Source organism: Uranotaenia lowii, chromosome 2, assembly GCF_029784155.1.
Source record: "Uranotaenia lowii strain MFRU-FL chromosome 2, ASM2978415v1, whole genome shotgun sequence".
Taxonomy (NCBI): domain Eukaryota; kingdom Metazoa; phylum Arthropoda; class Insecta; order Diptera; family Culicidae; genus Uranotaenia; species Uranotaenia lowii.
Window position 1 is genome coordinate 326,486,666 of NC_073692.1, and position 12,254 is coordinate 326,498,919.

At 37.2% G+C, this 12,254-nt stretch overlaps 1 protein-coding gene across 6 annotated transcripts in view; it reads left to right on the forward strand.

Moving 5' to 3' along the window:
* The window catches only part of LOC129746608 (uncharacterized), a 372,164-nt gene extending 360,656 nt beyond the window's left edge, over positions 1 to 11,508 (forward strand). For all 6 annotated transcript variants that reach the window (XM_055740345.1, XM_055740346.1, XM_055740348.1 and 3 more), the window contains 2 exons: positions 8,840 to 9,025; positions 9,091 to 11,508. In XM_055740345.1, the coding sequence (XP_055596320.1) occupies positions 8,840 to 9,025; positions 9,091 to 10,984 (2,080 nt within the window). In that variant the 3' untranslated portion in view covers positions 10,985 to 11,508. The remainder of the gene's footprint in view (positions 1 to 8,839; positions 9,026 to 9,090) is intronic.
* Positions 11,509 to 12,254: the final 746 nt, after the last annotated feature.

Sequence of the window (12,254 nt, forward strand, 5' to 3'; positions counted from 1 at the left end):
CATTGTAGGTGCAGATATACCAAAATGAGTTTAAATAACATTCTATTTTTACGATATAATCTGTAAAGTAATATACGACTTCTGATTGTCTGGGAATTTAATGCACTATATTTTATTAAGTGTTGTAGGCAGCGTGTCCAGATTTACAAATTTCTCCGTAGATCTACGGATTTTAACTCCTCCTACGGAGCTACGGATCGATGTCCAAAATCTACGGATTTTGGGAACTTCCTACGGATTATTGAAAATTATAGCGAAGGGTCTAGCTGACGATTAAAAAAAAGGTCATCAAGTTCACTCACCAAAATCAGTATATTTTTTGTGATTTGTTAATTCTACGGATTTGGGCGATTTTCAATCTGACAACACTGGTTGTGAGCTAGTCATAACTAAGAATTTCTTTCAAAATAAATTTTCATAGTGCATTCTCATGCAATATGCAATATATTAACTTATTGAAATTCAGATTTTATCTCCTAGTGTCAAATTCCTTATCTTTACCTGGCGTAATTTTCAGATGATTTTTATCTTCTTTCTTTTGTGCCGTAGGCCCTTATGAAGAACGGGCTAATGGGGGGGAAGCAAATTGTCAGAATATTTATTGTCTTCCGTGAACGTAAATACATTGATTTTATTAAAGTAAAAGTAAAAGATTAAATGAATGGTTTTACGTCTACCCCGACGTCAACTTCAATTTCAGTATTTACAACATTTACAACTTAAGTTTTTTTTGAAATTTTCGATGATGATTAGGAAACAATTTTTTTTATTGGAAATATTTAAAAATAAGTCCGGTTTTTTTGGTCCAGATGTTATTTTATATTTATGATCAACATCTGGGTTGCACATTTTGATTTAAAGTTGATTATAGAATAAAAATAAGAAATTTAAATTTTCAATAAAAGTTCCATTTCAAATAAGTCTTCCATTACAATAACCATTGTTTGTTAAAATTTAAAAAATGGCTCAGAATAGAGTGAGCTATAGTTTCAATATATCAAACAATATCTCAATACAATTTTTTGTAAAATTCAAAAATTTCAGTTTTGAATATCAAAATGAATTTAATATTAAAATAAACATGCATAAAAAAATCTACGTTTCAAATTTTAAATTTCTTTACACTAAAATTTTAAATATATAAATAATTTTATGTGAAATGAAGCTACTGGAACTGATGATGAGCTTTTATATACTTTGCAAATGAGAAAATCTAAAAACCCAGGTATCAAAATTCTGGACATAAGAGATTTGAGGACTTTGAAGTTTAGATCCCAATTAACAATGGTCAGCACAACTCGTTAAGACTATAGCATTAATCTTCATAAAAAGCTAAAGCGCATTCTATGCAACACCAGTACTCTCATAAAGCTAAATAAAGCTGACAATTTGGCCCTATCCTAGAACTGACATCATGAATAATTTTAAACTTCGATAGAATCATTATGCTTTGATTGAACTTTTATAAAATATGCAGTATTTGATATTTTCGATTCCGTGAGTTCTCCGAGGTTTTTTTTATTTTTTACAGTAACCATGGCATTCAACCAATATCTATCTAAACACTTTTCAACTGAGAATTCCACTCATTTAAACCCAATTGACAAAAACATTGTGGATTTCCATTTTATTGTAGAATAATTCACGTACTAATCCAAAAGTCTGGAATTGTTTGGAAGATACGTTAAGAGTCTGGAAATCTGAAATCCTAAAAAAATGTCTGGCGGAAGTCCAAAAAGTCTGTAAGATCAAAGACAACATCTGGAAAGTTGACAACACTGATTGCAAATGCATCGTAGGTCGCATGATCGGCAGAACGGAGACAAGAGAAATGAAGAGTCAGTAATTTTTTTTTAACATTTTCCAGATAAAAAATGTTTTGGTTTGCTCTACATTGTTAGAAAATTGTTTTATATGATGAATTGAACCAACATATTCGTGACACGATACTGGATGATCACATTGTTTTGTCCAGGTGAAAAATGACTCTCTAATTTTTTCTATCCTGAAATCGACATTGTTGACCAAATCACCCACGTTATTCTTGAATTCATTCGAAACACGTTTTTCAAACTAACCTATCTTTATTCTGTGATAATGAATGTTTTGAATAGTTTCATCTATTCAATGAAGTTGTAAAATTTATTGCAGTTATCTTATACTGTACATAAGACCGCTGCAAAAATGACTTTTTGCTCGCATATGTTTTTTCTCTGCTTTTTGGGTCACCAAGCATCAGTATAAAATTTGAGAAGATTTGGTTGATTCCCGAGTTAGCGCAACGCGTTTCAATTTTGTATGAAAATTTGTATGGAAGAAAAAATTTTTGCACATTAAATCATCCAGAAAACTCAAGTAAGCTTGAAATGAAGTCGGTCTCGAATTTTTAGTTTTGACTATTCTTAAGCTTCATTTTTTGCTTACATGAGAAGCAGCTAAGAATCATGAAAAAAGTTATAACCATTTCAAAATAAAAAATCTGAATCCATTGAAAAGTATTAAAAAATGGCAGACTTTGCTTGCTAGAGCTGTTAATAATTGTATGAAATGTTTTTGCAAAGGCTTTATAAATCATTAAATTCTCTGCAAATCAGTTTTTTGAGAATTTTTCTTTCCATCCTACTGTTACACAACTTTCAAACAAGCAGTCAAAAACGATATAATTGAATTAACGAGTTTTGAAAACAAAAATTTTATATAACATTGAATATCTTTTCTGGAGTACAATTTAGGTTTGTGCTTTATTCACATGAAATGTACTGCAAGAATCAAGAAACAATTTTCATCCAAAGTTATATTTTTTGGAACTTTCAGAACATCTCTGGCGATTTTTGAATGAAAAATTTTGTTTCCCCATACAAATTTCCATACAAAATTAAAACTCGTTGTTTATTCAGGACTGGATGGATCGCTTCCAAAATTATTTTTGCTATTTCTGGCAGCAGAACCAACCAAAAAAAGTTATGGGAGGTTTAAAAATTTAAGAATTTGAAATTTCCATACAAAGCTTGCAGCAGTTTAATCCCCATTCTCCTCTACAGTTTTTTATTAAATTTAAAAAGTTAACATGAAAGTTCTTTAAATGCACAGAATATGGTAAAGATCCAAAAAATAAGATTAAAAGCATTGAACAAAAATAACAACTATGAGTTTGAATTATACCTACTCAGTGATTGCAAAAAAAAATGCAGATATAATTCTGAAAAGTGTTAAGCTTTTTGAAAATTTAAACACTGAGCAAACAAACAATTTTTGAGTCACCTCCACGATGCTCCATCAAATGACAGACGCCTCAATCTGTCTGACTGAGACAAACTTAATGAAATGATTATCTTATTCGGCACGAAACAATTATAATGTACAAGATCAAAGTTAAGTGATAAAATTTAGCCTCAGCTTTGGGCGGCCCACCTTGCAGATGTACCTAAACCAAGAGCGTTCATGAGACAATCTGATTCGTCAAACTACTTGAACAAAACGTTCGGTATGGTTTTCCATCATTTTGCCACCATATTGTTCCGCTGAAGATGCTGAGGGAAAATTTAACTCATCGGTCAATCAGGGCGATATGGATCTAACTCGTTTTTCTCGTGTCTTTCTCCGCGCTATGTGGGAGTCACCGATGATTAACTTTGCCCACGACGACGATGAACCTTCAAGACGGGAGCAGAACCTCAAACCGTAGATGATTCGGAATGGAATCCGCTCATCTCAGACCGGTAGCCGTTTTGTTTTGTAAATTTCTACACCGGTAGATTTTAGGCGATGCAGCCTGCCCCAAGGGTTGCATAAAGGGAATTAAACTATCTGTTTAGTGCTGCTGCTTTTTATGAAGTCTTACATAGTTGAACTGTTGAAGCTAATGACGCTTTGCTGCTGCCGGTGGTCGTAAAAGGAGCTTCCATCTCATTTTACAAAGTACTTGATATTTAAATTAAGACATTTTCGTGAGAACGATTTCGAAGCTGTGAGATGTGCTGGGTGAAAGATTATGTCATATTTCTGGGAAGGGTTTGGTTTTAAGCACTTATAAAGAATAATGGGAGAAATATTTAGTTTAATTGAGCATATGGATAAATAGTTTACTGAGCCTATAAAAAAAAGGAGGACCAAATATTCCATAGTTCAGCAGCAAGATCTGATTGATTTATCAAAATGAGAGAGTAGTTCAAACTTTGAGCGATTAAATCATTTGAATTTGAACCGAAAATTACGATTTCGAGCTAAGTTTAAGAAATTATCTCTGTAAAGCAAATGAACCTATGTAATGTCGTACCATCCACTTATCGTATTCCCTGCCCGGGAAAGTACTCATTTCTGAATGAGTAAATGAGAAACTATGAGTTATCCACTCAGAATACCTGACAACATTGCTGAGTTACCACGAACTCAAATTCAGGTTTACCATGTGATGATGTAAACATTTGTGCCGTGTTTATCACGGGGGACTGAGATAAAGGGAGAAGATACACAAATTGTGGTAATTTTTGGCAATTTGTGAGAGAAAATGAGAAGGGTTGAGTTTAAATGAAAAGAACCAGTGCTCAGAGAGCTTTTTCCTCTTGAGCCTAGTTCTGAACAAGGTTCTAAGATACACTAGGTTCTCCGACTTTCACAGTAAGTAGGCGAGGAGTGAGCGGGGCTCTTAATGAGTTTGTTTATTTTTTGCTCAGCTTCTCTGGGGTTTGTTGGTAAACAAACTTCATGAGTTCCGTAGAGTTGCATAGCCTACATAGCCAAAATGGCTGAATCGGGAATTCGTTATTCGGGAACACCTCCTGAATATATACTCACCTTGGTTCTGAACTCTGACAAAACTTCAAAGAGTCGGATTGGCAACATTCGTCTGTTAAGAGAGTGAATTTGAAAAAAATGCAACACATTGTTTTGTGAATAACTTTTGAATGCATGGATGGAAATTGATGAAATTTTCAGTGAAACTACCCGTGTAATGTAATGTGTACGTGCACAAAATTTGGTGACAATCTGTTAAGTGGTATTTGAGATAGCGTCAAATACTGACGCTCAATGACAAAATTTGTTAGGCAGGATCGAGGAATATTCAGGAAAGTTTCAGTGGGAGCTGGAAATCAACTATTTGATCAAAGTTCATATGATAAATCGTTTAAAAAGTCCTAGAGGACCCAATATAGAGCTAAAGATTGAAAAAAAAGTGAAGATTATTGATTCCATGAGAGGAATGTGAGAGGGAGTTTCAAGCACAGTCCGAAAATATGAATGACTGATTCATCTAACTGGCTTGTTAATAGGCCTGACTTGATTCCTATAAGGTAGAAAAGCTACCTTATGGTAAAATAAAATAAAAAATCCGGTGATCAAATCGTGCGCAAAATATTTGGACTGCTTGTGGGGAGATATTTTGAAAAAAAAATCGTAATGGAAAGCGAAACGAACTCTGTAGCGATTTCCTAGGAGGATTCCAACCAGAAACTTTTCGTTGACAAGTCTCGCCTGTATTCTCCGGAGATAAACAAAGAGAAAAAATTGAAACATTTAATATCCAGTACTTGAAGAGACTAACAATCTGTGGAAATTGCAAATTACTCAGTCTTTCATAACGATTGACACGACGTATAACTAAAAATACAAACAGGGCTACCTGTATATGTGATCATTTTCTCTGCAAAGCACTCCGATAGGTTTCACAAAGTTTATACTCTGTATACGTTGGATCTTTAATCGTGCCGTTACGCAAAAACGGCAGTGGTGTGATAAAAAGTCAAATATGTTGCTATTTTACGGAAGGAGAACAATCGGTTAAATTTGTTATAATTTCGACCAAATTCGAAATTTTGGGAAGGTCAAAGAAAGAGCAAACGTTATCAAAAATAGCCTTGAATTTGCTTGAATTAAAGAAAGGTGGTTCAAAGTTCATAGTAAGCATTATAGAAGTCGCACGCTGAAAATTTCATCAATTTAAATCCATGCATTTAAAAGTTATTCATGCTTTCGTCACGTTGCGAATCGACGTGCTTTGATTTGGAAGAAAAGATCAAATGAACTTCAAAATTCCACATGGCACCAAAATCTAAATTGAAATGCACCTTGGATTATGTAGGGCTCACTTTTTATTCTGACTATCCTGGTTTTCAAATTCATTCTTTAGAATCGTTGGAAATATTCAAGATTTCGGTATATTGAGCTTTTTAAACTTTGACGTTTAAAAATTGAAGGTTCGAGTATAGCTCAATGTTAACGTATCCAACTCTCAATCCAAAAGAAGGTGGCTCAGGTCTCCAAACAAGCAGCGAAGAAAAAAAAAATTTTATAAAGTTTGAACTTCTCAGTACTGCTTGAAAAATTAAAAAAATTATAATCTTCTTTAAAAGTTCTTGAAAATGATTTTCTATTAATAGTACCACAAAAAAGGAAATAGCAATTTACAGCTTCTATATAACACTTACACTGCCGCTTATGGCAAGTACGTCCCATTTGCCTTTTATCATTTTCGAGTTTGTCGTTGCAACCACTTTAAATTGATCTGTACTTTCAGTGGAAAATTTTAGTTTTATTTTTGGTTCTTTGTTCTAAAAACTTTGAGAAAAACCTCAAGAAGTTTGTCCCATCGTAAAAATGGCAATAAGTACAATCGGATAAACGTTCTAGCTACGTCACTTATCACGCAGAGTAGTATGTTGTTACAGTGACATAAGAAAGGTTTAAAAGGCAGTTCAACACAATGGAAATCTGTACAATCAGGTTCAACAAGGAGGTAGTTTTGACCATAATTTTCAGCAATATTTGAAACGTTTCAGCTTTTCATTACAAAAAAAAAGTAATATGTTTGCCAAAGTATAAAACAGATGGTTAAGACTCAATCTTACCTTGGTACGATAGACTGCGCGAAGAGGATATCCCACTTTTTTGGCCTCATCCCGAACTACGGCAGTCTTCATACTGGCTTAATCCCGCATGACTTTCCGGTCCAAAGTTTTGTCCACCGGACCCAGTTGACGTCGAGATTCTTTTTTGTCCACAAAGTTGCTTTCTTTTCTATTCTTCCGATTCGCATTTAGGACCGTTTCAATGCTAACTTCTTCTAATGTTGGGAAAAGTACACCATTTGTGCACCATATTTATGCGCTTTTTTCGGAAAATACTTCTTATTTTCACGAAAGTTATGAAAACTGGAGTTCACGATACACAGAATTTTAAATTGAACTGTAAACAACAACACACAGCAGAAATCACTAGTTTAAACGGCAGCCGGAATGAGTAGGGTTGTATCAAAATCGTGCTCACATCTAAAAGAAGTTTAAAAACATATGAAAACTGCTAATTGATAAACTATCAATTTGGTAGTATGTATAAAGGGTGATACGGTCAAAATTCGGTCAATATCAACTTGACGTATTTCTTTCAATTTTGCATTTAAAAAAACCTGAACACCCCTCATTTTGAAGGTGTGTGTGTGTGTGTGTAGAATGTTGCTATTTTGATTTTGGAATTCACTCTTCAGTATCAAAATTTAGCTCGCGCATCGCGAAATTCCGAGCTACTCACACGCAAAGCTGGCAAGATCACTAAAAGTTGCCAAATCAACCGTTACAAATGTAATTTAAGTGTTTGGGGAGCGTTTGTCGACAGCCAGGAAGTGTGGATCGGGGGGAAATTGAAAACCGGAAGCCACTGAGACGACAAAGAGAGTTGCCGGTAGTTTCAAGCGAAACCCTAACCTCTCTCTTCGATATGCCGCAAATAAGCTGGGTGTATCGTCTACGACCGTGCATCGAGCCAAAAAACGAGCCGGACTATCGACTTACAAGAAGGTAGTGACTCCAAATCGCGATGATAAACAAAATACGACGGCCAAAGCACGATCCCGGAGGCTGTACACGACGATGCTGACGAAGTTTGACTGCGTGGTAATGGACGACGAAACCTGCGTCAAAGGCGACTACAAGCAGCTTCCGGGACAGTAGTTTTATACGGCAAAAGGAAGGAGAAAGGTAGCAGATATTTTCCAGCACATGAAACTGTCAAAGTTCGCGAACAAATATCTGGTTTGGCAAGCCATCTGTATCTGTGGCTTGAAATGCAGCATTTTTATAGCTTCCGGAACTGTCAACCAAGAAATTTACGTGAAAGAGTGTTTGAATAACGTCTGCTGCCTTTCCTGAAGAAACACGGTTGTTCCGTACTGTTTTTGCTGGATTTGGCATCTTGCCATTACGGTAAAAAGACCATGGAGTGGTACGCCGCCAACAACGTGCAGGTGGTTCCTAAGGACAAGAACCCTCCCAACACGCCAGAGCTTCGCCCAATTGAAAAATACTGGGCTATTGTCAAGCGGAACCTAAAGAAGACCAATAAAACTGCTAAGGACGAGCAGCAGTTCAAGGCAAACTGGCTTTCTGTGGCGAAGAAGGTGGACAAGGTGGCTGTACAAAATCTGATGGCAGGGGTTAAGCGTAAGGCCCGGCAATTCGGATTTGGAAAAGCGGAAGCCTAACTGAATATTTTTCCTGAATTTTATTCTAATTAAACTTGAAAAAGAAGTTTAATTTAATTTTTTAAATGAACGATTTCACCGATTTACACGAGTTTTCCCTTGACCAAATTTTGACCGTATCACCCTTTATGTATAAAAACAATCCACCATGAATACACGGATTCACCTTAGTATCATTGCCTGCTTTAAATATGAGCACATCTTTTAAAAGTTATCGTCTCCACTTACATACATCAATGAACTAATTTTTTAATTGAATTAATCGTTTTGAAATAAGCTGATAATAATATAAGCAACTGAACTACTGGAAAAAACTAAAAATAATTCTATACAGAAACACTAATTTTAAATTTGTTTTCCTTTCAGTTTCGTTCAAGAGTTTGTCTCCAGCCCTTTGGATGGCGTAAGTCTGCTGCTCGAGGTCCTGCGTGCGGTCCAGCTCAGCCAGAGCATGCCTTTCAATGGAACCACCACAATGCCGGCCCCCGGATCGATGCCACGAATCAATCAGTCGTATCAACGGCGTGCCCTTCTGGATGAACTAGCTTGCTTGTAAGCTATTGGGATAAACTTTTTTGAAATTTATAAATTTTCTAATGGTATTTCGATAATTTTAGGCAATGTTTGAGTATATGCTGCACTAGAAGTCCGGAAGCTGGTGCCCGCTTAGGAACAACTCCCATTGGGCTGCTTCCGTTGGCCGCTGCAGCAACCGGAACAGGAATCCGATCAAGAATCGTTGCTTTACAACTGTTGACAATTGCGTGCGATAAACAAGCACTGGGCGATGGAACTCAGAGAAGTCAGTTGCAAGGACACACTGCGGTATCGGAAGCATTGTCCACACTTCGTCTGAGATGTGCTGAACCGGTACGATTTCGGTTATTGGTTGGAATGTTGAATAGTGGAGGAGGATCGGGAGAGTTGCAGGCTGTCGGAATGAAATTTGTTAACACTTTCTTGGAGAGCTCGGAAAGCGTTCAGGTTCGGCTGTACCTTCAGGCAGAACTTCACCAAGCAGGATTGGATCCTGCGCAGATGTGCAAAGTTATATCGTCTACATCTCCTTGGCTGGAGAAATTGAGGGTGGAAGTAAAACGATGGGAAGCGATCAGGATAGACATCGACCAGCTCCAGTGTCAGGCCAGGTCTGCTGAACAAGTTCGAAGCCGATTGGTGATCTTAGAACGTCGAGTACAAATTCTGCACGAAGAGAAAACTGTGCTGACGACGATGGAGAGAAGATTGCAAGAGCGTTGTGCCGAGCTTCAGAGGGAAATCCTCAGACTCAAAGGTAACCAGAGCCATGAAGCCTCGAACAGCTCTAGCCTGGAGAAGAGGCCGGTTGCTCTACCACGTCAAGTTCCACCTCAAGCCAAACGTAACACATCCGAGAATGATGACGAAGGTATTAGCAGCTCAGAAACGGGACAATCTTCAACGCCCGAACCTCCACGAGTTTTCCCAACAAAGGAAGGATCCACTTCAAACTCTCATAAGTTCAGTATATCACTGAACCAAGAAAATACGGTTCCATCGCACGACGTAAACGCCAATGATGACGAAACCAATGCCACCATTGAAGATGTTATTGAAGAATTGCAAAACATCGTTAACGACGCAGAACGAGAAATTTCGGACCAGAACGAAATTCTGTATCAGATGAGTGATCTTCCAGATAAGTCTCTCTACAGTCTAGAATTAAACAGTGAGAACGAAATCGTACCTGTCAATCTGCTACCTCATCCTCCACGCAAATCCCGCTCTCTGGCACATCTCATCTCATCCCCATCAGATGGGGAAGGTTCGGGTTACGATTTGCTACTGATCAATAACGAAAGCAAAATTGATTTCTTCGAGGATCAAGAGCACGCAAAGACACCCAAGAAACCATTCACTGACAGCAATACTTTCTTTAACGAAGCTGAAAGAACCACAGATCCCGTTCGACCGGATGTCATTCATGCGGCCACTGAATCTCAGGCACATCATCGAGGTCGAACCTCTACGAAGGATTCTAACCGGGCCATCCTAAACGTAATCATGGATGCACGCGACAAAGAATCCCGGATGATGAGAGCCCAATCGCTAGAACGGGAAATCCCACAACAAGTGCCTCCACCACAGCAATTCAATGGTGTATTCTTCATGACCGATATGAACAGTGCCGGAAAGTATCCAAAACCGGACATCACGGCCGCCCTAGAAGCCAAAAAGGTCACGAAAAACCTTGACCGATTGGGAGCATACGGAGTTGACTCCATGGTCGACATCGTCATGAACAGTGAGCAAAGAGCGGCCCAAAAGTCGAAATCTCGGATCCCACATTCATCCGCAAACGGAGCAGCCAACAGTGCAAAAATACACACCGGAAACGCCAATTTCAAGCTTCGATCCACTACCGGAAGTCAAATGCACTATCCCGGTAGCGGTGCTCTGATCAGAGAGAACAGCCGCAGTCACACCAATCTTGGTTCGAAAGTAACCGATCTGCCCTCAGGGCTGTACTAGAGCATTATTTTACGAAATGCTTTGCAAAAATTTGTTTTAAAATCACTTTTGTGCAATATTTATTCTTTTACCTGTACTGTTTACCTGTTAAGCTCTATTTTTAAATGACAAAAGCAAAAGCACATATTCGAGATGGTTGTATCAAACACACTTAATCCAGTGATGGAGATCGATTGTAAAAATAATGAAAAAATTCAAAACACAAATCTAAGATATCATTCTAGTTTAACAAAGAGGACCCGAGAAACGAAACACTTTCGAGGTGGCGGAGCAAAGCTGCTGAATCTATCTTACATACATCTTCACCTATACGAGGGATCACGAATGGCGTTTCACGTACTTCCGTACCTTTACTTTGTCTTACTTCAGCCACAAGCCGATGCCTATCGGTAACGGTTGGGTAAGGATGCAATGTATTTTTTTTTTCAGTTTATATGTTTGTTTTAAGTGTAAGGAGTGTTTTTACTAGTTTTTATAAAATATCATAAAAAAAAAGTGCTGAATAAAAAGACATTTGGAATTAATCGTTGGGGCAGTTGATGGGATGACATTTCCTTGTTATTGATTACATTAACACTAGATATCAAATTAAGGTTCGGAGTATTTTTTTTTGTACGGATTTTCATCCTTTGGGATGATTCATCCCTACACAAGGTCCAGAGTATCCATAGTATCAGATATTCAAGAAACGATAAAGCGGTTCCCGAAAAAAGTTTGAATGCTGATACTGCTGAGCTGAAACGGCTTCATTGTTAATCCGTTATTGGTGAGATGTTCCCTTTTTCATTAAATATTTGCTAAAAAAATCATTCTGAAATTTAATCTAACCTAAAACGGCATTGGATAGGGAGCAGAGTATAAAGCGTTTAGGCGTGATTTGGGATATTCCGTGGATTACTTGGCTTAAGAGGAGCCGGATTTTTTAAAATATTAATAATACAGCGTATTTTGAAGGACGAAAATAAGGGTTTTGATTGTAAATTGATTGTTTTATTTTTTGAATTCGTGAGATTTTGGACTAAAAATTTAAGGTAAAAATCAGTCACCAAACCCCCCAACCCCCCCCATCCCCATGAGTCGGTTCTTCCTACGGCCCTGATATGGAATTATCAGGTAATAGTATTGTAACAGTATTTCAACATTTTTAATGCCCCAAGAATTAAATTAGCAATTATAAAACCCAAGACCCAAAAACTAAGCACTTTATCGTCTCACCGACAAACTTGTCTGATACTTGCTGCAAAAATTTGAAATAATTTAGAAAGATTTT